Source organism: Mchenga conophoros, linkage group LG15 (genome assembly GCF_057382185.1).
Source record: "Mchenga conophoros isolate Kocher_MC1m ecotype Shallow Benthic linkage group LG15, M_conophoros_male_GT1.1, whole genome shotgun sequence".
In the NCBI taxonomy this organism is placed as follows: Eukaryota; Metazoa; Chordata; class Actinopteri; order Cichliformes; family Cichlidae; genus Mchenga; species Mchenga conophoros.
In genome coordinates this window covers 4,849,152-4,876,689 of record NC_140540.1, presented here as the reverse complement: position 1 = coordinate 4,876,689, position 27,538 = coordinate 4,849,152, and the positions used below count along the sequence as shown (strand labels likewise).

General features: G+C 40.4%; 1 protein-coding gene across 4 annotated transcripts in view; it reads right to left on the bottom strand.

Annotated features, from left to right (window-relative positions):
- The window catches only part of plcb4b (phospholipase C, beta 4b), a 74,163-nt gene that overhangs the window by 23,989 nt on the left and 22,636 nt on the right, over window positions 1-27,538 (bottom strand). For 3 of the 4 annotated variants that reach the window (XM_085246677.1, XM_085246676.1, XM_085246679.1), the window contains exons 3-6: window positions 27,326-27,392; window positions 9,210-9,307; window positions 3,432-3,512; window positions 352-411 (exon numbers count right to left, since the gene is read on the bottom strand). In XM_085246677.1, coding sequence (XP_085102803.1) covers window positions 352-411; window positions 3,432-3,512; window positions 9,210-9,293 — 225 coding nt within the window. In that variant the 5' untranslated portion in view covers window positions 9,294-9,307; window positions 27,326-27,392. The remainder of the gene's footprint in view (window positions 1-351; window positions 412-3,431; window positions 3,513-9,209; window positions 9,308-27,325; window positions 27,393-27,538) is intronic. The other variant, XM_085246678.1, reaches the window with a different exon arrangement.

The following is a 27,538-nucleotide window of genomic DNA, read 5'->3' as shown; positions in this document are numbered from 1 at the left end:
TCTCGGTCAAAAGCACAATCCACAGCTGCGAGAAAGTTCAGTAAGAACCTGTGGCGAAACTCAGAGTTGTATAAATATTGATGAGCTAGTGCCCTGTGTGAATCTGTATTTGAAAGCAAATCTCAGCAGTAAGAACTCAACCGGGAGTCCCAAAACAGTCATTATATTGATAGAAAAAGCCACTGTAGCCTTGGCTAATTTAGGCATGAATAATAGCCTGAAGTGGCAGTGTCTCTAGATTTTACCGGGAGTACCTCTGTGGGACTAAAAGATGGAATGTTTGATGCGGAGGGTGAGAGTGTGAATTTTGTGAAGGCAGAAGTGAAGAAATGGTCTCTCCTGAGTTCTTACCTTTGGGACGGCACCGACGCGAATACTGTTGATGAGAGAACACTCCAGAACCTGACCTTCCTGTAGGAGACCAAAAACGGTGGAAAGAAAGGGAAAAAAAGAAGTAGATGAAGAGGGGGAGAATAAAAGTCTAGAAGAAAAACAATTTATAATGGTCAGCAAAGCACAAGCACCACAACCTCTCAGCAACATGGGTGATTACAACCCAGAAATGAGGAGGAGTCCTTTGTGCGTTGAGAATAGCTGTTTTAATACCATTTGATTTAATTACCAAGTTTGAGTCTGCAGGAATGAGGATAAACATTAACAGGTTGGACTGTTGCAGAGGTGCTTTTTGCCACCAGGCATGCAGCTGCTTGGGGTCCCAGCACATTGGCGGGCTCCCGAAAACAGACAAACTTATACTGCTGCAGTTTGTAACATCAGTTGAAGAGGCCTGATCACCTTTGGGGCCCAACCTGACTCCATTCACCCCAGCTGCAGAAGGTGTGCATGAAATGAATGCTGCTAGTCTATTTGTAACTCTGGGGGAGGAAATTAATGTCAAAATCTATTGCAAGATTTGCAAAATGTCAGCAGTAAAATAGAAGTTATGAAAGTTCGGTGCATGCTTGTATATTTTCTGAACTTTCTGAGAAATACACAAACAGTGTGCCACCGAACTATTTCTAAAACCACTAAATGGGAAAACAAATCATCCTAATCAGAGTTATTTTTCCAAGTAGAGGGATTCAGATGCACCTCAGAGGTTTTTAGGCAGTGGCAAAGAAAAATCAGGAATGTTATAATCCAGTGGCTGGAAAATGAGACCATGCGAGTACTAGTACTCGCACAGCCAGCTGTAGGTCCTATATGCTAGGCTTCATCTTTTTTTTTTCTCTCTCTTTTTTTTTTTAAATGTTTATTTATAAGATTTTAAGTTCAAAGTTACATAATGTCACACCAGACAATGAAAATAAGATTCAAAAACAATAACATTTAAGCACAGAAAAAAAAAAAAGAAAAAAAAAAGAAAAAACAGAAACCAAACACACAACAACAAAAAAACCCAAACAGGAAAACAGGGGCCTGTTCTTCGTACCGCGCTAAGTAAGTTAGCTGGATTAGATTGTTGACGATTTCGCGTGATCCTGGATCGTTCGGTTCCCCGAAGCCCATCCGGGACTTGCTGTCATAGCAACAGAGCCGTAAGCGTAAACCTGCTCGGGAGCAGGTTTACTTTATGTAAACAGGATTAGATCGCGGCCACGCAGGTATGTCCGCGTCATTCATACGAAAGCAACAGCGATATTCCACCACTGTTTCACCATAAATAAATAACATCAATGTAACTAAAGATAATGCAGCACTTGATCCTTTTATTGATTTCACACAGATACATACAGGTCATTCCCTAAAAAAGGGAAATGTACTATTAACATTCTATTACATGTATGTGATTATTACAGATGTAATTCATATTTCAGAGTAGTAATTGTAAATTACTTCGTGTAATCAAGATGAGAGACCACGGCTATAAAAGCGAAGGTGGATTTGGGAAGTCTGTCGCAGTCATGTCCTGTCCGTATACGTGAGCCACCCATTGCGGAAGGTGCAAGATTGATAAGGAGAGTCCTCAGAATCCAGCGTATATTGCGGGACAGACAGGATCCTTTAGCTCAGCGCGACAGTGTGCTCATAGAGAGATATCGATATTCCCGTGAGGGTATTATTTACTTAACCAACTTGTTGACGAGGGGGTGCAGGACCACCACCTGTCTTTTTTTTTGCTCTGCCCTTTTCTTGGTTGCTGTTATGAACAAACAAACAGATTATTCCAGGGTCTCTTTCCAAGAGACGACAAGCAATATAAGTGATAAATATTACCATTCTGTAGAATATTCTTATATTTCACTTTTACTTGTTCCCATGTTCTAGTGGGTCCTGTTGTGGCTCTAATGTGAAAGGGGATATAATATAACATATTATAATATAATATAATGTAATATAATATTGGATAATATGGTGTGATATGATAAATCTACCCTACCGCCTACTGGTGTTGGTCAGAGGGGCCGATGGCGCAATATGGCAGCCTGGCTTCTGTCAGTCTGCCCCAGGGCAGCTGTGGCTACAACCGTAGCTGCCTCCACCAGTGTGTGAATGTGAGAGTGAATGAATAGTGGCATTGTAAAGCGCTTTGGGTGCCTTGAAAAGCGCTATATAAATCCAATCCATTATTATTGTTATTATTGAATTACTTACGAGTTTGATTTGTCAGCAACTTTCTGCCAGCCCTCTCTCCTTGCTTTTGCAGCCTTTGCAGTGTTCCCTTGCGTTTTAATTAAACTCTGACACTCCTGAAATCCCTCACTCAAGAGTTCTTGCTCTGCTGCCGAAAAATACCGAGCGCGCTCCTTCGACATTTTCGCCGACCAATCAAAGGGTTGCCGATCAATGTTTCTACTATCGATGCGTAGCCCCTGTTGGGCCACCCAGTGATCTCACATTACTTCATCCAGCTATACTAATCGTCAACAACAGGTGTGTTCGGGGAACCGGAATAGCGAGCTCAGAGTTAGCGCGATGATTTGGTCTTGGATGTTTCATTTGATCTTGGATGTAGTAAGCGACGTACGAAGCACAGGGCCCAGGAAAGAAAAGGAAAAAATCAATAAATAAATAAATAAATGCTAGGCTTCATCTTAGCTAGTTTAAAATCATCCAACAAGAGCTACTGAACATATCTGCAACAAATTAATCCAACTATCAGATAAACATCTGATAAACATTGTCTATTGCCCAATGCTAATCAGTATTAGCCTAAATGCTAGTACTTAAATCTTTTCTCTATATTTTAAGCTTGTTATAATATACATATATTTAACGTGCTTCATTTATAGTTTTTATTTACTTGCATATACCTTTTTCAGAGTCAAATGGTCAGAAGTACAGAAAAAAATCAAAACAACTTACTCTTTCCTTGCATGCCTTTTTAAATACTTTACCTACTCCATGTGGATCCTGTCTTATACATTTCTATTTAGAGGATCCTCTCGAAAATCCTAGAATACACACAGATCATGATGTGGAAGTCGTACCTTTCCCTCACTCTTCCAGGTGATGAAAAAGCCGTACTCGTCCACTTCCATGTGGCAGTTGGGCTCAAAGATGTATGGGTCCTGCAGCAAGGAAAAATTATTATTTCTAAGCAATGAGGCCATATTAATCAAAGGTTTTATTTGACACAGCAAGACATTAAACAGTCAACCTGTTTAACAAACACAGGAATTATGCAATCAGACAACCAGATGTAGCTCTTATTCATTTTACAAGATATACCTGCCTGCCTACGAACACACACTCAAACATACTTTCACAAAGAATGCAGAAATACGCTCAGTATGTACACACAGGTTGCCCGTAGGGGAGATGAAGCCTGTTGTCTAAGGCAAACACGCAGTGAGATTAATGTGACCACCTTTAGCTGTTAAATGCAAACATCAACGCAGTTGGAACACATTTCCAGGTTATAGAGACGAACAGGAGGTAAAAGTGTATTAGCATAGCTACTGTGATGCTACTGCACACATCGTTCAACAGGAGTGTCGGTGGAGGAAATCGACTAACCTTAGCCACCTTGTCCTACTCAAACAATCTTACCATCAATTCAATCAGCCGGAAGATGTGTGTGTGTGCCGACAAATATGTGTATTTTTGCCCCACTCCACTCAAACAACACATCTGAGAAAGCTAAAAACATAAGAGAGAAATAAACTAGAATGGGAGAAGGCTGCTGGGTCACTCTAATATTAGCAGTAGGGAACAGTGTAACACACTCATGTACACACTCATACACACGTGATTTATTATTTCAGGATGTTGCTACTATGAGATACGCAGCTGCAAATAGGGTTGTGCTGGCTTGTTACTTGGCTCTTACCCTGACATCTAAAACCCTCAAAAAAAAAAAAAACCCTCAGAAGAATAATCTTATTTCCATTTAGGAAACAGTGAGACTGCTGTAAATGCAGATAAAAGCTTGACTCTTTCATCTGAACGAAGACTGACAGAGTGTTCGGTGTTAGATATACAGCCACCTCGATGAAGGAGATGGTTTCAGATAAACCTCAACTGTTGAGGACATACAACAGTATCACATTCCACTGCTTTTAGCTTTACTGTAATAAATCTAAAATTGTGTGTGTGTGTGTGTGTGTGTGTGTGTGTGTGTGTGTGTGTGTGTGTGTGTGTGTTGCCTATTGATCGTGCCTCTTATTTTGAACACAGATCCTCAGATCATTTCGAGGTCTTTTACCCTTTGTCTAAATTTCCAAATCAATATTAGAAAGTGATAATTAATCTGCCCGGTGTAGGCTTAAGAGCTGTATCTATAAATATTATATATGATGCTATTAACAAGTGCAGTCAAAAACAAAGTACACCTTCTGTAAATTTGTCAGTATCAGTTCATAAAATCATCTTCTCTATGACTATCGTTCTCTCACATTTTTGTGGAGGAATTATGTCTTACTATTTATACTTGTTTAGGTCATTGAGGTTTGTGGGAATAAAATCCCACCACAGTATTTAACCCAGGTTGAGGTCTGGACTCTGACTGGATCACTGCAACAATTTGATTCTTTTCTTCTTTTTTTTTTCCAGTCATTCTGTTGAATCTTTGAATTGCTGCTGTGTTTGTGATCACAGTCCTGTTCCATGACCCAGTTTAAGCAGAGCTTTATCTGTCACACAGGTGCCCTCACATTTGATTTTAGAATACTTTGCAGTCAGTGACTCGACCATGAACTCATCCGTCTACTAAAGCGCTCAGGTCCTGTGGCTGCAAAACAAGCAGTAATGGAAGGAATCCAGCATTTAGTTTTATTTATTTATTTATTTAGTTATCATTAAATAAATAATGACAGTTTAGTTTTTGTATTTTGTTAGATTATTATTATGCCTCGATACGTAAAACCTTAGATGTTAAAGAGGGTGTACTTTCTTTGCGCCACGACTGTAAATGCTTATGTGTGTTTTCTGTCTCGTTCGTCTCAGTCTACCTTCATCAGCCGTCAATATGAGGCTGCATAGTTTCCATGGACACCAAACATCAATCAGATCTTAAATGATTGATTTCCACTCAGTGAGATAATGAACGAAACACACACACACGGGAAGCTCTTTGGCTATTTGCATAATGGATTACATAGGATATCTTTCACCTTTTACCTCAATGCCTCTGGACTCTTAAAGAGGACAAACTCATATCAAATATCTCATTAAAGGATACAAACTAATTATTGAAAATCCATAGTACACTACAGCGTGTAGACCTAAAGAGAAAAACAAAGAGTGAGATGCAAACTTGGAAACATCTCCATCTATTCGAGGACATGAATAAGATGGCAAAGAAAGCATTCTGGGGACCTTAAGTTGTTTTAGAAAGCCATCTTATGTAACGATATGAGCTGAGAGGCTCTGTATAACGATAGCTGTCCCCTATGAAGCTTTGAATTGCACTCGTACAAACACACATACAGGCACACTGACCCACATGCACATTACCTGCCACTACCATCTGTCACTCAGTGGGGCTTCAGTCACTAGAGACTGTTCTTGTGGCAAAAAGATAAAATCCATGCTGTTTAGCATATGCTTTTTGCACACTGAGATGCTTGCGCCCCGCATCCTTTGTAATTTCCAGGCAGCAGTGCTTTGCTCACACAAACACAAACACATGCCCACACTGACACAAAGTATGACTGACGGTGTTTTATAAATGAGACGCATTGCTGCTTCGTGTTTACGATAACAGCGAGGAACATGAGCTGACAACCAAAATAACTATTGATTTATGAATGAAGGACCGTAGCGCTGTTTTTTTCTCCTGAGACGCATCAGTTTGAGTTGATATTGTTTAGAATATAATCATTAATGAGAAAAATTCACAGCACTAAGAGGGGAGTGGTATGTCCCAAGTGTCATTATTCATTTTAACCGACTGACAGAGCTTGACCTTATTACCATTCAGGCCAGACCTAACCTTGTCCTGTCTAAGCTTGGCTCAAATTCACAGCAGCAACACACTGAGGACTCTGTTCAGAAGCATGCTGGCCCAGTTTCACCGCTCACTGTGACATGGCTTTGGATTTGATGATGCCTTTCCGTACACTCGCAAGCTTTTTTCTCTGCCTAAGAGGGATCCTCCTCCCCCAGCTGATGCCCACATAAACGGAGAGGACTGAGGGGATTTCCTGATGTGTGCAGGGGTACATGTAGGTCCGTGTGTGTGTGCGTGACTGTGACACACTTTGCCTTTGCTCGTCCAATGTCCTAGCTAGGTGTCCTGATTAAGTTTGTCTGAGGAAATGTGGGCAAAAAAAAAAGCAGGAAGATATACATGGTGGTCACATACATGCAAGTGCATACAAAGATATATGGAAGCAATGAATTTGCTTGTGGCTGTAACTGAGCATTTATTGGTTATAATTTAACTTTAAAATAGTTTTTATTTAAGAAAGCTTTTAAATGATCTATTTATATTTCCTAGCTCACATTTTTTCTGTTTTTTTATTTGTGGTGGTGTTTTGCATCCTCCTTGTACAGCTCCAAACTGGGTCCTGAGCCAGTACAGGCAGAATAACCTAGCAGGAATGCTTCTTAAGTCACATACAGTGGGGCAAAAAAGTATTTAGTCAGCCACCGATTGTGCAAGTTCCCCCACTTAAAATGATGACAGAGGTCAGTAATTTGCACCAGAGGTACACTTCAACTGTGAGAGACAGAATGTGAAAAAAAAAAAATCCATGAATCCACATGGTAGGATTTGTAAACAATTTATTCGTAAATCAGGGTGGAAAATAAGTATTTGGTCAATAACAAAAATACAACTCAATACTTTGTAACATAACCTTTGTTGGCAATAACAGAGGTCAAACGTTTACTATAGGTCTTTACCAGGTTTGCACACACAGTAGCTGGTATTTTGGCCCATTCCTCCATGCAGATCTTCTTGAGAGCAGTGATGTTTTGGGGCTGTCGCCGAGCAACACGGACTTTCAACTCCCGCCACAGATTTTCTATGGGGTTGAGGTCTGGAGACTGGCTAGGCCACTCCAGGACCTTCAAATGCTTCTTACGGAGCCACTCCTTTGTTGCCTCCTTTACGGATAAATTCTTTACAAATCCTACCATGTGAATTCATGGATTTTTTTTTTTCACATTCTGTCTCTCACAGTTGAAGTGTACCTCTGGTGCAAATTACTGACCTCTGTCATCATTTTAAGTGGGGGAACTTGCACAATCGGTGGCTGACTAAATACTTTTTTGCCCCACTGTATACAATCAATCAATCGAAAAATATTAAACAACAATAACAGATTTCACACTACAGCCTGACCGATATGATCAGCCAATTTTAGCTATTTGTCGCTCTGTTGATATCAGTATGTATAATGGCCAAAAAATTAAAATGACAAAATTAAAGAAGAAATAGAAGAAACACCCTTCAACTATGTTTTGTGTGTTGATGTTGCACAGTTCGTCCATGAGGGGGCACTCTGCAACTGTTGGCAACACATGTTGCAATGATCCAAGCAGTTGGCCACAGTGTTAAAGAGTAAACAAATAACTGCACATAAACAGATTTCCCAAACATTTGTTAAGTTTTGTTTGTCTGAAAGAAAATAAATTAGCTGATATATCGCCATATTGAGTTTTGAAATCACCACATGCCTGTATCAGTATTGGCCTTTAAAAGCCTATAATCGGTCGGGCTCTATTTCACACTGTAGTGAAAAAGTAAGAGATCTCACGTGGCTCGTGTAAATCCTCTTTTGCTGCAGCAGAGCCTCCATAGGACATTTCCTGTAGCTCATTAAAAGAGTTGCACAACTCCTCTTTACAACACTGTTTGAGCTTATTTATTTTTTTGGGACATCTTAATTGAAAATCTGTCTTTATGTTTTGCTACAGCATCTTTAGGCACTGGAATTGAGAACCGGTAATCAAAAGCTTCTAAGCTTATCATTTTCTTTTATCAGCACTTGTAGGTTTTTCTTACAGTGGGTTAGGGCATATAATAAAGCAATGATGTCATGTCGCAGTGGAGCTTCTGCACGCCTGAGTGACTGTATATGAAAGCAGCACTGTTCTCAGAGTCAGACAGATAAACAGTTATGCAGGCACACCCATTTTGACGCCTTTCCCCACTTTGTGCATTTCTAAAATTGGTTCTTACGTAAACCAATTTTCTTTGGAATTATGGCTATTCTAAAACTTTTTTAGCATGTGCATAATTTTTTATAGTGTGCTACTTAAGACCCTCAGTGGGCGTGTTGCGGACAAGCAGTCGCCATGCCGAAGCATCTTAATGAGCCTGATCAATGTGGCCTGTCTACAGCTAGAACTGTGACTACACCAGTGATGATATAAACTGAGGTCTCTGTTCTGTGTGTATGTGTGTGCGCTTGTATTACTCATGGTGTGGGAATATAAATGTCTTTCCATTGTTGCACTGTGGACCCGTCTTGGATATTTTTGAGAAGCAAAAAAAACAAAAAACAAAGGCAGCATAATATAAATCATTACATTTAGAGACTAAAACTTCATTTAAAGCTTGGTATTCTAAATGTATGAAAACAAAGACTCTGCTCCGTGTGTGGATGTGTGCATTTGTCCAACTAATGACTGAGCCGGGCACAGTCATTAAGGTCCAGGATGATAACAGGGCAGAGCAAATAATCTATGGTGGTATCAGCAGGGAACACTTACAAACAGATAGCTTAGCATTGGCTAAACTTTCATCACTTCACTGAGAATACTAAAAGCCTCTTATTTTTAATCAATTACTCAATCCAGGAAAGTGTCATATTTACCTCATCAAACCTGTCGAAAGAGGCGCCTTCCTGCATGAACTCAGGCAGGTGCTTCTCCCAGTTGAATTCGTAGGACTTTGTCATGGCTGCTCACAAGTCTGAGAAACAAACAAAAGAGGAGAAGACACACAAGGAAAGAGACAGACACAGACACAGAGTATGTTAGAAAAGGATGCTCGCTCTCCAGGGGCTCATCCAAAAATATCCTCTTGAGAGAGTGAGAACAACTTACATATATAACAACCAACCAATGAACAAGCTCCAAAGACAGAATTTAGGAAAAATATTGATTTGTCGTTTAGGATTTTTCAGAGATTTAAAGCACCCTCTCTGCTTTGGAGCTGCAATTAGCAGTGAAGCAGAGTAATGGCCTGTATTTGTATTAGAGATGGACCGATCCGATATTACGTATCGGTATCGGTCCGATACTGACCTAAATTACTGGATCGGATATCGGAGAAAAATAAAAAATGTAATCCGATCCATTAAATATCACGAAAGCACCTCGCAAAACTTGCAACACGCCGTAACTCGCCTCAGAACGTTAGCACGTCGGAGCAGTATGCATCACGTGATAGAGCGGCTGTGGCATGCAGGACCTGTCGTGGTCTGGATAGCATTTGGAGCTTCGCTAGCAACCCGGAATTTCATCTCCGACAAAGTTATCCCGAGAGAAGTAAAGCAAGTGTGTAAGTCCATCTCTGAATGTTTGTAAAGCATTCCTGCGTTAAGCTTAACAAACGATATATGGAGCGACTGCCTCTTCCTGCTGCTACTTCAATCATGAAACTGCTTAACGATCAGCTGATCGGCTTTTCTGTCACGAGTCCGTCTCTCTTGTTTGCTTTTGGCCCACTTTGCACCAGAAAGAGGAAACCAGCGGCTAAACAACAGCAGCACGTTTAAGCTTGATCAGCTGTTGTTAGAATGTATTTAATATTAGTTTCTACACCAGGATCTTTTTCTAGTAGCTGACGCTGGTAACTGTGCAGGGGCGGATCTAGCAAAGTTTAGCCAGGGGGGCCGATAGGGCATTAACAGGGAAAAGGGGGCACAAAGACATACTTTTCTTTCTTATTCTCATTTAAAATGTCTAGCTTTTAATAAATAATTATCTGACACCCAAAGTTTTAATTTGATGCAAAATGAATAGAAGTCCATTACTGTATATAGTAACTATTAAGTCTAATATATATACCCTAGTAAGCTATAGTACTTTTTCCTTTGGGAAGGTACCATCTGTGCAGTCTGCAATTTTGTTGAGGAAAGATGTTGAATCTATTTAATATTTTAATATATTGAAAAATAATTGATTTCTGTGCATTTTTTTCACACTTCATCAAATTAAGGTTGATTACGTCGATTGAGCATCACGAGGTGGAGCGTGAGGGGTGGTTCCCTATTTTTTATTTTTTTATTTTTGTTGTTGCTGGGAGTTTGAACCCTATTAGTTAGGTTGCTTAATATTTACGCTAAGTACTCTTTAAAATACCAGAATAGGGAGGATGGTGTAGGTTTAAGTTTATTAGATTGATCAGTATTGCTGAACTATGAAATATTTTTTTTGTATACAGGTATAACAGAATAGCTTTAGTGTAGTTGTTGTTTTAAACTTGAGTATGAACTTATACAAAATGCAGCAAGATATTTAAAAAACAGTTTTGTTGAAACACACTATATCGGATTCATATCGGTATCGGCAGAAAAAAGTGGTATCGTGCCATCTCTAATTTGTATAGCGCTTAACTAGTCCCTAAGGACCCCAAAGCGCTTTACACATTCAGTCATCCACACACACATTCACACACTGGTGATGGCAAGCTACATGTAGCCACAGCCACCCTGGGGCGCACTGACAGAGGCGAGGCTGCCGAACACTGGCGCCACCGGGCCCTCTGACCACCACCAGTAGGCAACGGGTGAAGTGTCTTGCCCAAGGACACAACGACCGAGAGTGTCCAAGCTGGGGCTCGAACCGGCAACCTTCCGATTACAAGATGAACTCCCAACTCTTGAGCCACGATCGCCCGTAAAGAGTAAAATAAAGAGTAAATAGAACAAGCAAAAGGAATATGGGCAAATGACATCAGAGGACAACCGCTGCGTGGGACCAAGCAGGAACCTCCAGGGCTGAAAAATGAAGTCCATGGCAAAGTGCCTAAAGCTGCAGTACCTTAACTGTCCACTTGAGACAATCTCAAAGAGTGAGTTAAAAAACAACAACAGCTGTACAGAAAATGAGTTTGTCTGTTTTTTTAATTCACCCATTCGCGGTTGTTTTTTGGGGGGTTGTAGCTGCTTTGACTGTCGAGGTTGCCAACACAGGCGTCTTTAGCTAAGCTTCACGTCAGCTAACTGGAATCAACTGTGTAGTGTTGGTACCTATTTAGAACATTTTTAATAGACCTACCTGATAAAATGGAGCTTTTAAATTGTAATAACAGCCCATCCAAGCTATGTGATTCAGATAATATGCATTTTTTTTTTATGTGTTAAATAAGCACATATGTAAATCTGCACAATAATGTACATAGAGCCTACTGGGTCACCTTGCTAACCAAGCTTGCTATTATTTGCTAATAACAAAGAACTCATCCTCACGTCCAACTATCATCGCTTCTGGATTCCAAAAACAACCATAATGTTATAAATTAATCCTATAAATGGGACTATGGGTGGGACTGAGCAACACAAATTGAGCATATCACAGAGATAAAAAGTATGCGAGAAAGGAATTTCCTCCTCCTGCTTTTATCTAGGACCCTGAAACAAAACGGATGGGCACTGCACTCCTCTCCAAATACTAGAGAGTCAGGCTTCATTCATGTGACACACCTGCACGTGTATCATCACGTAAGACATCCAGCTCAGGGAGGGGAGGAGGTAATTGTAATATTGCTGATGACACCACCCAAATATAGGCTCCACCTACGTCAAGCTCAAATGTGTCAAGCAAAAGTGAGAGGGAGAAGTGCACTTGAGAACGTGACACACTATGTATAGCCTAAGAGCTCAGCCGGTATTAAGTCATTATGGGAATACTCTGCGGAGATTTGATTTTCATCCACCAATCTTTTAGCCTGCTGCGCTACAGAATATTTTCTACTATACAGAAAATTAAACGCATATACACAAAGTGGAAACTGGATGCTGATGGATGAGATGAGAAATAGGGGAACTGAGGAAGGATAATGGGGGAAGAAATATGGACAGAGAGTCAGCGTGAAAGATGTGAAGGCACAGGGAAAAGTGAAAGGCAGAAATAAAATAATAAAATCAGTGCACTAAAAGTAAGAGCCTGATATACACCCACTGAGAGGCAGAAAGATGTGATCTGAGAGATGAGGAGAGAGTGGCATGAGAAGCATAGAGATGAAACAGAACAGTGGTGGGCAGAGAGACACAGAACAGTGACACAGCTGTGAGTGACAGAGGCTGGGGGATCAGAGTGGTGAGTACAGCAGACGGGGGGTGTCTGCTTTTGATGTGGGGAACGCAGATCAGACACATCATCAGCAGGGGTTACAGAAGACTACCGGCTGGGCGGGCTACAGTCCACCCCTGCCATGACAAGTGCAGATGATGCAAGGCTTCTGGGATGTTTGAATGCTGTCATTTTGAAAGTACAATGGTTCAATCTCACTGCTGCTGGCAGGTTCAGCAAAAGACACCATAGCTGAACAGAGACAGTGGATAACAACTGTGAAAAACAAGCTACTGCACTTTCATTTATGCAAATTAAACCAATTTGGTCTGCTGTGCTGTATATCACACAGCTAAAGGAGGTATAGTATCCAGGTCAATACATCTACTTATTTACAAAAAAAAGGAGCCAACCGTGAAACCAAGTCCTCCACCATCTGTGTTGGCCAAAAGTAGAGTTTACTACAGAAGTTTACTCATCAAACAAGGGAAACACGGAAATGTTATACACTGTAAAACAGATTCAAAATCATTCATATAGGACATTTCACATCTCTAATTTGGACTAATTGGACTGTGCTTTCCTGTCTGACGATAGCCTAGATCTCGCTACACTCAACAGTATGCATTAGATAACATTTTCCTCAGCGGGATGAAATCTGTCCAATAGCAGTGCAGCAGTTGAGGTCCTATAAGGCCACGCCAGTGCGCACGCTGGGCCTCTGAGCTTCTAGAAGTGTGAGTGTGCACGTGAGGAGCTATGGGAAGCTAGCGGAAGTCGGTGAGGTCCGAGCCCCCTATCCAACCCCTGACAGAGAGATAATTACGATAGATGGGAGCCCCGTGAGGAACACTGTTCCCAGCCTCCTCTTCTAAAATGGCAGCTAGGGTAACACCCAGCGGTCCCACACCTCATAAACTAAAATTAGGCTACAGCTACATCAGTCAGCCAGTGGTGGAAGGGTTGACTGGGGACATGCTCCAATGGACACGAGTGAACAACAGACAGAGAGCAGCATGTGTCATGGCTGTAACAATAATCACAAAACCAATAATAACAACGACAGGTATTAACTGAGGACTAAAACTTTAACAACAACTTAGCTGAACTGCAGGAAACTGAAAGAGGAAACATAATAAGATGTGTTCTGTTTGATCTTTCAACACATCATCATCTGATGTTTTTGCTGATACTGTTGTGAGGATTCACTGTCAGTCTTACTGCATTCATGTCAGACAAAAAGTATTTCAGTTTCCAGATTTTTATTTTCTTATTTCATGTCATCGTTTTCTTTTCTAGCTGCCAGCTGAGGAAAAGAATGGTTTCCTTGTGTCATTATCAAGGTTGTCAGATTTAGAGGATATACTGTATCTACCTGTGTTGTGCGTGTGCCTTATATGGCTTTATATCTTGCGGGGCCCGTGGAACTGAGGGACGGCAGTTTTTGGTTTACCGGATGCTGAGCCCTCCTGCTGTTGCCATGACATTAAAGAGCAAGTGGAAGGTGCTCGTCTATTTAAGGAATGGTACGTGCAGATTAAATAATAGCAGTCTTTTGCTTATCAGACGTCTTTTCAGGTATCAGCTATCAGGGAAAAAAATATATCCCACCACAGATGTTGCTTAAGAGTTATGTAGATTGCCGCGCAGTTCTGAGAAAGGATTTCATTAAAACTAAGTAGAAACAGCTGGGCAAGTGTGTGTGTGCCCGTCAAGGTCAAGACACAGTTATGCGCTTCAAGTTGTAGTTATCACATTTTTTAAAAAGCAGATTTGAAAACCAGGTGCTTGGGAAACCCTCCCCCCCAGAAAGGCAGTGTTTGTCAGAAATATTACTGTAACAGGTGCAAAACATCAGCTTCTCAGCTTCACATGACTGGAAACCACCATCTGTTCTATAAGAACAAGGGAGGCTTAAGTAATTAAAAAGTAATCAATAACAAAAACAGCCTTAATTCAATTAATTTCTCATTTTCTGCACACATAGCGTACACACCCACTATTTAGACGACCTGATGATACAGACCTGTTTTAAGTATGTGAGATGAAAGTGAGTGAGAATGGTTGTCTGGTTCTCTGCAAAACACTGGTCATTTATCCAGGGTGTACCTTGTCGTTTACCCTATGATAGCTAGAATAAGCTCCAGACCAACCATGACCCTGAATTGGACGAGTGGATGGATGCTTGACACTTTCAAATTGAGAGCCAAACTGTTAATACAGGGGAAAAGTCTGTTGAAAGGGAATTTTCACAGTAAGAGCTGTGCATCACTTAAACCACAAGATCCAATGTGCACACTTGAATTATAATATGCTGATTTTTGGAAGTTAGGAGTGTCAGGAGAATGAAATTTGTTTAAACTTAAACGAGAATGCAAACACTGTAACATATATTTCAATTTCTGCTTCCATTCCACACCCACGCTGTTCGCTTGGTGTCCTTGTGAAAGTCAAACACTGTAACACTGACGTCTGGCATGATAGTGGAATATGGTTTGTATTTTTCCAAAGCTTGGCTTATGTACAAATCTACATTCGTAAATACAGTTCTATTATGGACTCGCTGTGGCATCCTGGTCTCTAATCTATACAGTAAATATCACAGAGTGATATCATGTCCCCTTATGTATTCATCCAGCATATTTATCTTGTCTTGCGGCTTTGAGACTGAAAATGATGGCATGCATGCTTTTTTGCACAGTCTTGGAAGCATTTTGGATCTGGCAGTACACCCTAGTGTTACTTTGATTGGGAAAAAATAAACGCATACAGGAAGCCTACATAGAGAAGGCCACAAAAATCTAATGTAAATTCCATCATTAGAGGGTGAATGTGAGGGTCCGTGCAGACATCTGCAAGATTTGTTATCACCATGCAGACACCACACTGCAAGAACAGCTACTCCTCAATGGTGTCTGCAGCCATCGTGTGTGCATCTCACGCCGCCTCTCCTTTAACAATACCATCAATTTTCCTCTTTCACTATCAGGGTCATCACTGCCCTTGAGGCTGAACCCATCTTAGGACACACATATCTAACCACTCACCTGGACTGACTCACTGGAAAACAAATCCCCTGAGACTGAGAACAATTTTCTTCCTGCACATTTTGCTCAAATCCCAGTATTACCAAAAGCCAGAGTGAACCTTCATCAGTTTAATAGGACTGACAATCACTTCCAAAGACTATAACACAAAAAGCATCCTTGTAACAACACAATAGGCTTCACATTCTCAGGACAATATAATCAACTTGCTAATTCTTGTTAATGTTTTTTTAAGTACAGTAAAGCATACAGTATTGATTGCAATACTGCAATGATAATATGTAATTCAATAATATAATGAAAACGCATTACAGTCACTCAAACATTCACAACTCTGACACTTTTCCATCTATTTATTCTCTCTGTTAGCTCTGAGTCAACACAAACAGGGTTTTTTTAGCTCATCACACAGAGCACAATGCAAACACAGGAAGGGGCAGCAGTCAAATGTCACATGTTCTGATGATGCTTTTGTAGTCTTTGGAATATGAAGTCTTCACCAAATTATATATGTGTGTACAACATGTTGCAAACAAGTTAAAGTATTCTGTTGCTGAGGATGAAGAATACTGACAGCAATTCCTGTGCCTCATGTTCAAGGCTACCTTTACATGTTTCAATACAGCCGACGAGTTTGAGGTGTGCACAAACACTGAGGTCTGGCAAATTATTTTACAGCAGCCGGGTGTTTGGAGCTCATCATTTAGTAACAGTACCCACAGAGCCACTGTTCAGATTCAATTCCCAATAAGAAATGCATGCCTTTCCTTTCACTGCGTGAAAATCCCATTTCATTTTACCTTGAAGCATTTGCACCACATTTGCAGGATAACACACAAATGAATGCAGAAAAATACAAAAATATCATATTGCTGCTGTACTTGTACTAGAACAAGAAAATAGAGTGTACGCATATTAAATACATATAAAGAGTAAAAATTATATAAAAATAGAATAAAAGAGCAAGAAAAATGACTCTCAGCTAAATTGGCTTGATCATAACAAACAAACAAAAAAAACAAAACAAACATCTGCGTTATGGTGGCCGATCACCAACCAGAGCATAGAGAAAAAGAAGAGCATTATTCAAACACTGGGAACAAACTGCAACAGGCTGCTGCTATGAGGCATCTGTGTTAGAGATGAAGTCTGTAACGTTCACTCAATATCACAGCCAGGCAATATTCTGGTGGTGGTAGGTTTGTTTAATCGCATTACCATGAGGACCATCAGATTGATTCGCGCTCATGTTTGCTCAGAGTTTTCTGCACGCATCAGGCATGATGTGCTCACGCCGCGAGGAGCAGGGCAATATCATACAAGTGTGACTGTTTACACTGGATAGAAGCAGTCTTTTTATTCAATGAGAGCCCTGAAAGGAGCTTGTGGTTTTATAACACCAACAAGACCTCTTTTCTTTGAGCAAAAAGCTTGTAGGAGTGAAATGTTAATAAGCCTGTGTCCACTTTTACATTTCCTTAACAATCAGTGATATGGAGGGGGCAGTGTTTACTAAGGAACCATGCTACCACAAAAAAAGAGTGAGATGTGGTGTGCTTGTTCTAGCTTGTGTATAAAATGTGTAAGATCTCTGATTTCACAGGCTATCGCACCTTAGCGTGTCCAAGTGCAGCTCTGCACAAAGACTGGCATGCAGGGGGCAAGCTGAGCAAGGAGAATCAACGGCTGATGAAAGAGTGAGTAAAGGAGTGAATGGAAAACTGAATGGTGCAACCTGCCGCTAATCACAAGTGAAATTCCCTTTTTACTCATTTCAATTGATCCACATTTGGATTCCTCTTTGCTCAATGAGTGAGTGCTAACTGAGGCTTCTGCTGCCTCACCGCCTGCGTGCGTGACTTCATGTGTGTGTGCCTGTGTTTGACTAGGCTTGTTTGACTTTTTAAGTAAGTAGTGTCAATGTGTCTGTCGCCGCATGAGTGTTTAAGTTTGTTTTTTTTAAACCCACTTAGTCCTCTTAGCCTGAAGAATTGCTAACAGGAAAGTACTGTTTAAAAGACCCTTTAGAAGACACTGTTATCTCACAGGTTAACTCACTTTAGAGTATCCAGACTGTGTTGGATAAACTGTGCATTCAAAAGAAAAAAAAAGAAGAAAAAAAAAAAGCTCTTCCTCCTTTCTTTAATAACATACAGAGAAATAACCAACAAATGGCCTCTCTTTAAGGCATTACAGGCTTCATACATACTTCATTAAACATAAGTGGATTGCACATTTTAAATAAACCACAGATGGATTTCTTGAAAATGAAGAGGTTTGTTTTCGTCCCCTGACTCATCATTAAAGTCGAGAACTGTTGCACGCTGCCACTAAATTACAGCCACAGATACAGGATGCTCTCGAATAAGATCTAGAACTGACACACGGCTCCTGTGGTACAAGCAATCAGTGGACTGTGTTTGAGACCAAGGTAGCTCAGTGATAACAGTGTTATCACAATGAACTGTGGAGAAACTATACAGTGGCTTTCAGTGTGTGTACTAAAATACTGAGTGTAGTTCTCCTGTCAACCACAACCAGTTGCAGCAGGGGCTGGCCCCTCCTGAGTCGGATCTGGTGGAGACTTCTTTCTGTTAAAAGGGAGTTTTTCCTTCCCACTGTTGCAAAGTGTTTGATCATAGGGGGTTGTTTGGTCATTAGAGTTTTCTCTTCATTATTCTCTTGAGCTTACAATATAAACACTTTGAAGCAATTTTTGTTGTCATTTGGTACTATATAAATGAAACTAAACTGGATGTGATAGTGAAAACTGATGTCAATTTTAGGAAATTTAGGGTCATAAACACTGACTGTGGTAATAACTAGTAACATAGACTTATTGTTACTAGTAACATACATTTATTGTTACTAGGCTGAGAAAAACATTGATGCCTCTGGTATATTTTCAATACATTCTGGTAGGGCTGTTCGATATAACGATATATATCGGGTGACAATATAAAAACATCTATCGTTTCATTTTACGCTATCGTTTGTTTCGTAGTGTGGCAAAATATAATGTTTACGGCAATATTTTTTCATCGTTTGATGGTCATTGTAGTGGTTATATTCATTTGTTAAAGTTCTCTCTTTCTCTTATATTTAATATGACCACGCTATGGATGGACAAGCGACTGTTTTTACGCGTTGCTGTTAGCAACCACGACGGTAAAACAATGGCGTGGCTCCGCCGTCTGCTTGTTTGTTTTGCATATTAACCTTTCACAATAAAGCTCAAGATCCTGTTGAGACTTTTCAAAATAAACTAAATCCCGTGAAAGAGTATGCAGTGTTTACTAGGGGTGCAACGATACACAAAATTCACAGTTCGGTTCGGTTCGATACTTTGGTGTCACGGTTTGATATTTTTCGATACAATCTGATCGAGAAATCACTCATCTTTGGAAAAGAGAGTTTATTACAGAGAAATGGCTCTTTCCAAAATAAAAGCTATACTATACGCTTCTTCTGGGGTATACTCTCAGCAGCATATTAAACATATCAGGTCCCCATAAGGAGAATCATGTGCTAACGGCTGTCTAAATGACTCCTGTAAAGTTTGTAGCATGCGTGCTTGTTGTTTTTGTCTGCTTCCACTTGTCTTTGCACTAGGATGATGTCGGTGTAAATGTGCAGTCATATTCATTGTGTTCCCACTAGTGCTGTCAGCGTTAATCTGAAATTATGTTAACGCCACAACACGGCAAATCTCTGTTAACGAGCTACCGCGGATCCATGTGGATTGAGCATTGCGTGGCACATCTGACATACTGTTTTACTTTTGTCCATGACGCGTTTACCTTCAGGGTCATACGTCACATGAAAACCAAAATAGTTCCAAAGGCCAGATCTGAATGAGGGTGGGGGAGGTTCAATTTGCCATGTTGCAACGAGCTTAGCTTCTGTCTTGCTAGCTTGTGCTGCGCTCAGTGGATCTGCGCTCGACAGTGCAGCCTAGGCGGAGTAGTCGAACGCAGATCCACTGAGCTCTCAACACAGACATCATCGTCAGAAGAAAAGTTGATCAAATAAATTAAAAATTTTGTATTGTTCAATACATATGTGTACCGAACCGAAAGCACTGTATACGAGTATCGTTGCACCCCTAGTGTTTACAGATTAGAAGCAAAAAAAGAGGCGTTAGGTGCTAAAAAATAAACCTTAGACTCAAACGTTAGAACAGGCTTTTCCCTGCAGCACGCTGTGTAATACATATTCACACAGAAAACGGCGTCTGTTACAACTTATGTCTAAAAATGTATTGTTTCATGCATCGGCTAAAAGTCATAACTCCAGGTACAGGACGCCCAGCTGAAAACACTTCATGCAAGTCGAGCTGCCCGCGATTGACGGAATTTACAGAAAATTTTAATTTTTTGTGATTTATATCGTTATCGGGATGATAGAAGTCTTATATCGGGATATGAGATTTTGGTCATACAGCCCTACATTCTGGCATTCTATAATAAGTATAATATGCCCGTCATTATCATTTTAGTACTGTTCTGTGAGTTACACTTTGATTCCCACTCCTAGTTGTTTTTCTCTAAATCCAATGTGAGCCCAACCTTTCTAAAAAAAACAAAAACAAAAAAAACCCCAAAAAACAAACAAACAAACAAACACAAACTGGTGGGGGCCACTGAGACTGCACACAAACGCGAGAATAAATGAACTCTCCAATGTCAAATTCCTGATATAGGGTTCTCTTGAGCAGTGCATATAAAAAACTGTAATCAACATTTGTTTCTCTGGGACTGTAGCTAAAGAAGTATTATACTGTTGAAGGGAAGAATGTATTTTCCACACCAAATGACCCTCTTCTACCCATCTTCTTTGCCTTTTATAGTTGAGGATCACCCTGCTCACTCATGCTTCTCAGTCCCTGGTTACATAATCAAACTTCAGCCTGTGATGGAAACTGGCTGTCTTTCAGTCACACACACTCACTACAACGCCCAACTGTGGTGCTACAGAGCACATGCACACACACACAGACACACACACATAATAACCACCACACTTTCCCACAACAAATACAAGCAGTAGGATCTCCCTCACTTTCAATGAGTAACTTCACTTTCCAGCGTTGTTCCATACTCAAAGCAGACTGATAAAGTTCTATATATAGCCATCATATTAACTCTCTTCCAAACTGAGTTACATGAAAAATGAACACACATCCTACTAGACTTAGCATCCACCTCGTAAATGGCAGCCCAAAGCCTTTGCCAAAGTGTGGATATCAGTATGTTTATGTGTGTGTGACAAAAAGAGTGCTAGAGTCTGTTGACCTCAGGGCCCATGACTACCCTCATTGAAGGAACACTGAGGCCTCTCAAAGGGAAATAAAGACAAGCAGGAGGGAGGGAAGGAAGGAATTGAGAGAAGGGCGAGGGTTGTCCCCGGGGTTATCAAGAATCTTTATCGCAGACATTTAAAGTACTGTTTGTTTGTCTGTGTGTGCATGTATGTGTGTTTGTGTGTCAGGGAGTCCCCTGAATGTGGTGAGGTCAAGGGGCCTGGCTGACACATTAGCACACTTAATCAAACCTTAAGACTGACACACGTGTCACTGGTCAAAGATTCTCTTGCCATCTGAAGACAGAAATTTAATAAGGAAGTTAACAGAAGCAGACAAATTACAAAAGACTTTCACATTACTTTGACGATCCATATTTCGGTGATGTTTTCAAGAAGCTCTGCAAAGGAAAAGTGCTAAGGTGAAAATAGAGTCCAAAAATATAACTAGAAATCCTCACTCTGTCTTTGCAGAGTGATGAATATGTGAAGCTGAAGCCCCCAAATGGAATATGGAAAAGACCATCTTTCAAGAGGTGATGCTGAGGAGATGGTATCCGTGTCGGGTTAATAATAGAAATATGACCGGAACACTGGCATTAAAGAGAGAAGACTGCATTTAATTTTAAAAAGGCATTAATGTAGAAGCATAGACAAAATATTTAACATGTAATTAAAATGCCATAGTTCTAATGACTACCTTTCATGCAATGTGCTGCTGGAAGTAACACTCAGAATGCTTTTGTCTCAACACAAGCATTAGGTTCACATTAATATAGAGCAGTGTCAGCCACTAATTGAATTAGTTATCGCTGAGGAGGTACTTTTGGGGATGATATGCATATTCTAATACAACTAGAGGCATTTGGGGACACAATCAGAATCAAACTCACAGCTTAGTCTTATCTTGGCGTAAATGGATTGCTGTATCACTCTGAGGTGATGGAGGTAGGAGCCTGTTAATTTGGGGATGAATGTTAGGTAACTGGCCTTTGCAGAGTGAAAATACCATATTATTCCAAAAATGACTGTTACGTCACAAAGTCACTGCTCAACTGCGCTGCATGTGTGTGTCTGCGCATGCACGTGTGTGTGTGTGACGGTCTCGTTTAGACCGGATTAGGAGGTCAGAGGTTCGCTCTGCCCTGTTACACACAGAATGCAGAGGGCCCTTCAAGACCAGGTTTCCCCAAATATGGTCAGGATTACTGAGGATACACATGCGTAGATAATATTCTGGGTGAACTACTAGAAGTGCTTGAGTGGCATCTGAATTTTATTTGAAAAAGATTTCCTTGTGCTCAGATAAACTCAAGCATCTTGGATTCATGATAAACATTGAAACCAGTTTGTGGTGCTCCTGCAAAAACAACACCCTGCTGAGTTAGAGACCTTAACAGGATTAAAATGCTCCAAATTAAAGGATGCTCAAAAGAACAAATTTAATTTGGGAAGTGCCCTGTCACATCTGTTTGCCAAAGATGCACACCCTCCACCCACTGCCCTTACTCTGCTCCATCTTACAGGACAGAAAAATTAAGGATAACCAAGAGAGAACATGTGCAACGAAGAGAAGCTTTGAAGACTTGAGACGGCAAGAACTGGATAGAGAGGGGGGGGGAGGGGGGGAGTGGGTTGCTCACAAATATGGGACTTCTCCTATTGCCCAAATATGTACCTATTAAAAGAGAATTTGTGCCCCGCTGAGCTGCCGAGGAGGCAGCCAGGAGAAAGGAGCAGTGGAAATAGAACATGTCCATATAGAGAGGGGAGCTGAGGAGAGAGGCAGCACGAAGGGCAGGGGTTAAATGCTTCCCCAGAATTTGACCTTTCCACTGGCGTGAACTCAGTGAAAAAAAGCCCCCCCAAGTCCCTCCTGACTGACAGCCCAAGGGCCTACTGTGAGCATGATTGAGCAGAGACAGCTAAACTATTTCCCAAGAAAGCCCAGCTTCTAAATCAGCTCAATATGCAAGAATGATGTTTACAAATGTGTGAAAGCTCTAATGATGAGAGACTGAGACTTCTGCATGAACCTTGAAAACATGCAGCATTAGTCTTTCCCTGGCACTGACTGACAGGGGGAGAAAAAGAGAGAGAAAGACGTGAGACAGAAAAAGGAAAACCTGTCTCGACAAACAAACAGCCCACAGATGTTGCTCCTCTCTGACACGACTGGTCTCCCTAGCAACCCTGCTGGCCAGTAATAGCCTCTAGCTTGCCTGGCTGCAGCAGCGTCATGCAGACGCACACACAAATAGGCGCATTTCAGCCTCTGAATGGGATCCCAAAGGGTATTTTTAGAGACATGGGGACTCACTAGCCCACCCAACCCTTCCAGCCCCTGAGGCAATACCAGAGAACACACATCTCTAAACACAGACCATCTACCCCTATCATTAAAAGCCCCAGCCACACACATAAGCACAGTCATAAAATACAGATCCACAGAGTCCCTCGATTCTAGTAAACAAGCCCTTTAACTGGTGATCGGCGATAACTGGGAATTACAAATTGAAGGCAACTTGTCCTGTCGACGCTTTCTTGGGTACATTGAAAAAGCTCTCCCTGAACTACCCGCTTTATATTACAATAAAAACTAATAATAAAATGTATTTTCATTTTCTGCAGAAATACACTGGAGCTTCTTCTAAACATTACCAGCCTGTTCACTGAGTGTTTTTCTTGAAAAATTCTTATAAGTGAGTGCTGGTATTCATACCAGTCACTTCCCACATTCAGATTCAACAGGTGGTGAATGCAAATTGGATTTTTACTGATTATTACAACAGAAAAAAAAATGTTGCAACACCTGCCTCAGTGGGTGAAAGAAAATTACTCCTTGCTTGTCCTATACTTGCACCATCAGTGCATAACAAAGCTTAGTTTATTCTGCCACCCCAACTGAAGACATATTTTTAATTAAGATAAGATAAGATAACTCTTTATTATCATTGCACAGTCATACATAGTACAATAGTACAATGAAATTGGAAAACTGTCGGCACTACATATAACACAACACGACCCGATACGACACATTACAACGCAACACAAACAACACAACACAGTATAATAACTTAGTAATAAAAAAGAAGAATAAGTGTATTTGTATTGCACACTGTTATTATTGCACATTAATTGTTATTGCACCTTGTTATAAATATAAATATTATTATTGTTACTGTTTTTACCGTTGTTACCTCCCCCCCAAAAAGTCCAGGTAGGTAGCCAGTCAGGTCAGCTATTTGCATCGATCAGGGCTGTTGCCCTGTTGTAAAAGCTGTCCTTGAGTCTATTTGTTCGGGACCTCAGCAGCCTGAACCTCCTGCCAAACAGCAGCAGCTTAAACACCCGGTGTCCCGGGTGTGTACAGTCCCGTAGGATGCTGCGTGCCCTCTTGAGACAGCGAGTGCTGTACAGGTCCTTCAGGGAGGAAAGAGGATGTCCAATGATTTTTTGGGCCATATTGATGACCCTCTGGAGAGCTCTTCTGTGTGCTGTGGTGCAGCTGGAGAACCACACACCGATGCAATATGTCAGCACACTTTCAATGGAGCAGCGGTAGAAGACGGTCAGCAGCTCCTTCTTCAGGTCCATTTTTCTGAGGAGACGCTGTTGGGCCTTCTTTAAAACCGCAGAGGTGTTAGAGCTCCATTGGAGGTCTGTGTCTATGTGCACACCCAGAAATTTGAAACTGGAGACCCTCTCCAATAGAGGTGGGAATCACCATATATCCCACGATACGATATTATCACGATACTTAACGCGCGATACGATATTATTGCAATTTTTAAAAATATTTTGCGATATTCAGATTCTGTACATAAAGGTAAACTTTATCAATATTCATTTTATCTAATATCAAAGTCTCACACTCAGTCTTTCTGTCAATTCAGTCAGTTTTATTGTTGACAAACTGAACGGTTTGTATTACAGTCTAGTCCAACTTAACTGAATGCAACCATCTGGTACAATTATAGCTATTCTGAACTATGCAATTTATGATAACTATGCAGCAACTGAAGAATTTGAAAGTAAATTAAAACAAAATATAATTTTACATTAAATAAAAAAGTTTTAAACTTAATTAAAATAAAACATGTCTTAAATTAAAAGAAGTAAACTGTCATGTTTATTGCTGCCAAAAAACAAGTTAAACACATTTGGACAGTGAAGGAATGTCAGGATTCTTGCTCAGAAAAAGGAGCTGATCAACATGCTCTGAAGTCAGAGTTCCAGTCCACAAAAACTTTTTTTGTACCAAAATATCGATTTGTGCTGTCCCTGTATCGATACATTATTAGCAAACAAAATATCACGATACTACACAGTATCGATTTTTTCCCCCACCCCTACTCTCCACACACTCGCCATTGATGCTGACAGGCAGCAGCTCGGACTTCCTCCTTCTGAAGTCAACTACCCGTTCTTTTGTCTTGGTGGTATTGAGATCCAGGTTGTTATTTACACACCAATCTGACAGCCTCTGAACTTCAGCTCTGTACACTGTCTCATCTCCCCCAGAGATGAGCCCCACCACGGTGGTATCATCTGCAAACTTGATGACTGCGTTGTCTGGGTGGGTACTAACACCGTCATTATCTTTATTTAAAAGACTGTAATTATGTTTTCACCGTAATTAAACATATATCGATGTAATACACTCTAATCTATGCACTTATAATGATTTAAAGCTGTAAGGATAAGATTTCACCCTAAGTTTTAGGGGCATTGAGCAGCCACAGTGCAGCACCCACTCAAGCAACAGAAGGTATAACAATTAACCAGTTGATATTTTGTTAGCACAGCTGGTAACTTCACCTTGCAGGGAAATTGTTCAAATGGACACAAATAGTATAATTGAGTAAAATTGGTATTTGCAAAAAAATACTCTGTTTTATAATTAATTTTTAAAAATTATCTGAAAATGTGGAGCCATTTTCAATATACCCATCAACAAAGGCAAAAATAATAATAATTCAGATAAACTAAACTTGTCCTTTTTTATGTTAGTCAAAGATGTATAATTTTTAAACTATGTGGAAGTCAACATTGTAACTCTGGAGTTTCTTTTTTTAAGTGGGTCTGGGGCATGGTAGTACAAGTAATGGTCAGTGGTTCAACCCTGAGCTGAAATGTTCTTAGGCAAGATACTGAACTCCAGATACCCCCTGATGCATTCAGTGGGTTTTCATTTGTGCAAAACAAAACAAAACAAAAAAAAGTGTCTGTGGGTGCAGTGTTAGATGTGCTTGGGGTGTTAGGTGAGGGCAAAAAATAGTATTGTTAGATTATTTATACAGGTTGGCCAATACAATAAATAGCAGTTAGTCAATGGAGCAAAAAGGTTCTCGGTCTAAACTTGTCCAAAGACACGTTTGTCAGGTTAACTGGTGATTCTAAAGTGACTGCTGGTGTATGGTAACAGTAAATTACTGTCTCACTGTGTTAGCCTGTGAAAAATATTGATGACAGGATCTGACAGCGTGAGAGAGATGAGCTAACGGTAAAGGAGCTAAATGAAATTCATCAAACGACTATAAATGATCACAGGATGAATGTTAAACATCCGAGTCCGAGTTTTACTTGAAACAAAGAAGCTCTGAAGATGTTTTAAGTTATAAATTTCACTCACTTCTAGTCAAAAGGATTAAAAAGAGTAAAACCTCTGAAATGTATCCAGTGGTTGAAATGATGTTTTCCTGGATGGAAATGATGGTAAACTGAAAATTTCGAAAGTTGGATTTCTCACAATAATGCCTAGACAAAGACAAAAAAAGCAAATGTTGGTGTTTTTATCCACTTTTGAAAGATTGTTTCAGTTTGCTGCTGCACTGGGTTGTTTTTTCTTTGGTGTACACGCCAAATACAAAATTACCAAGTGTATGTCTCTTTGATCTGTGACACTTTAAAATCTGTTAAACTTTTTAGCAGAACTGTGTGAAATATCACTTAATAACTTGATGTTTTTCCCTATTCCGGCACATAATTTCCTCACGTTTCATTGACTGAGTCATTATTCACACAGATTTCTGGCTCAGTTAACTCACAACATTAAGTCTTGTCTGTTAGGCTAATCCTGCACTGTCTAACACACTTTGCTGAATTGAAAAGACAAATGACTACTAACTGTACTCAACATAAGTATGTATACTGTATACCTACCATGCTGTCATGTGCCATAAATATGTACATTCTTTACAGAAATGATGCTCTGTTTTGCAAAGGTTAAACCAATTTGTAGTTCAAGCTAGCAAGGGAGCTGATGATTACATAAAGGAATGAAAAACACTGAAAGCCTCTGTATTGTATATGTGGGAGGTGAATCTGAGAGTACTTACCAGGTGACAGACAGGGAGACAGAAAACTGAGGGGAGGGGAAACACTGGAAGATAGCAGTGGACCACTCTAGAAAGAGAGGGGGGAAAGCAAACGGGAGGGGGAGAGAAAAGAAATTTAGTCCAATTTGCAGATACGTGCTAACTTCATTATTCAGCTTCCTCTCATACACTTAGTCATATTACAGATGATTGTGATGCCTTTAGGAAAGACAC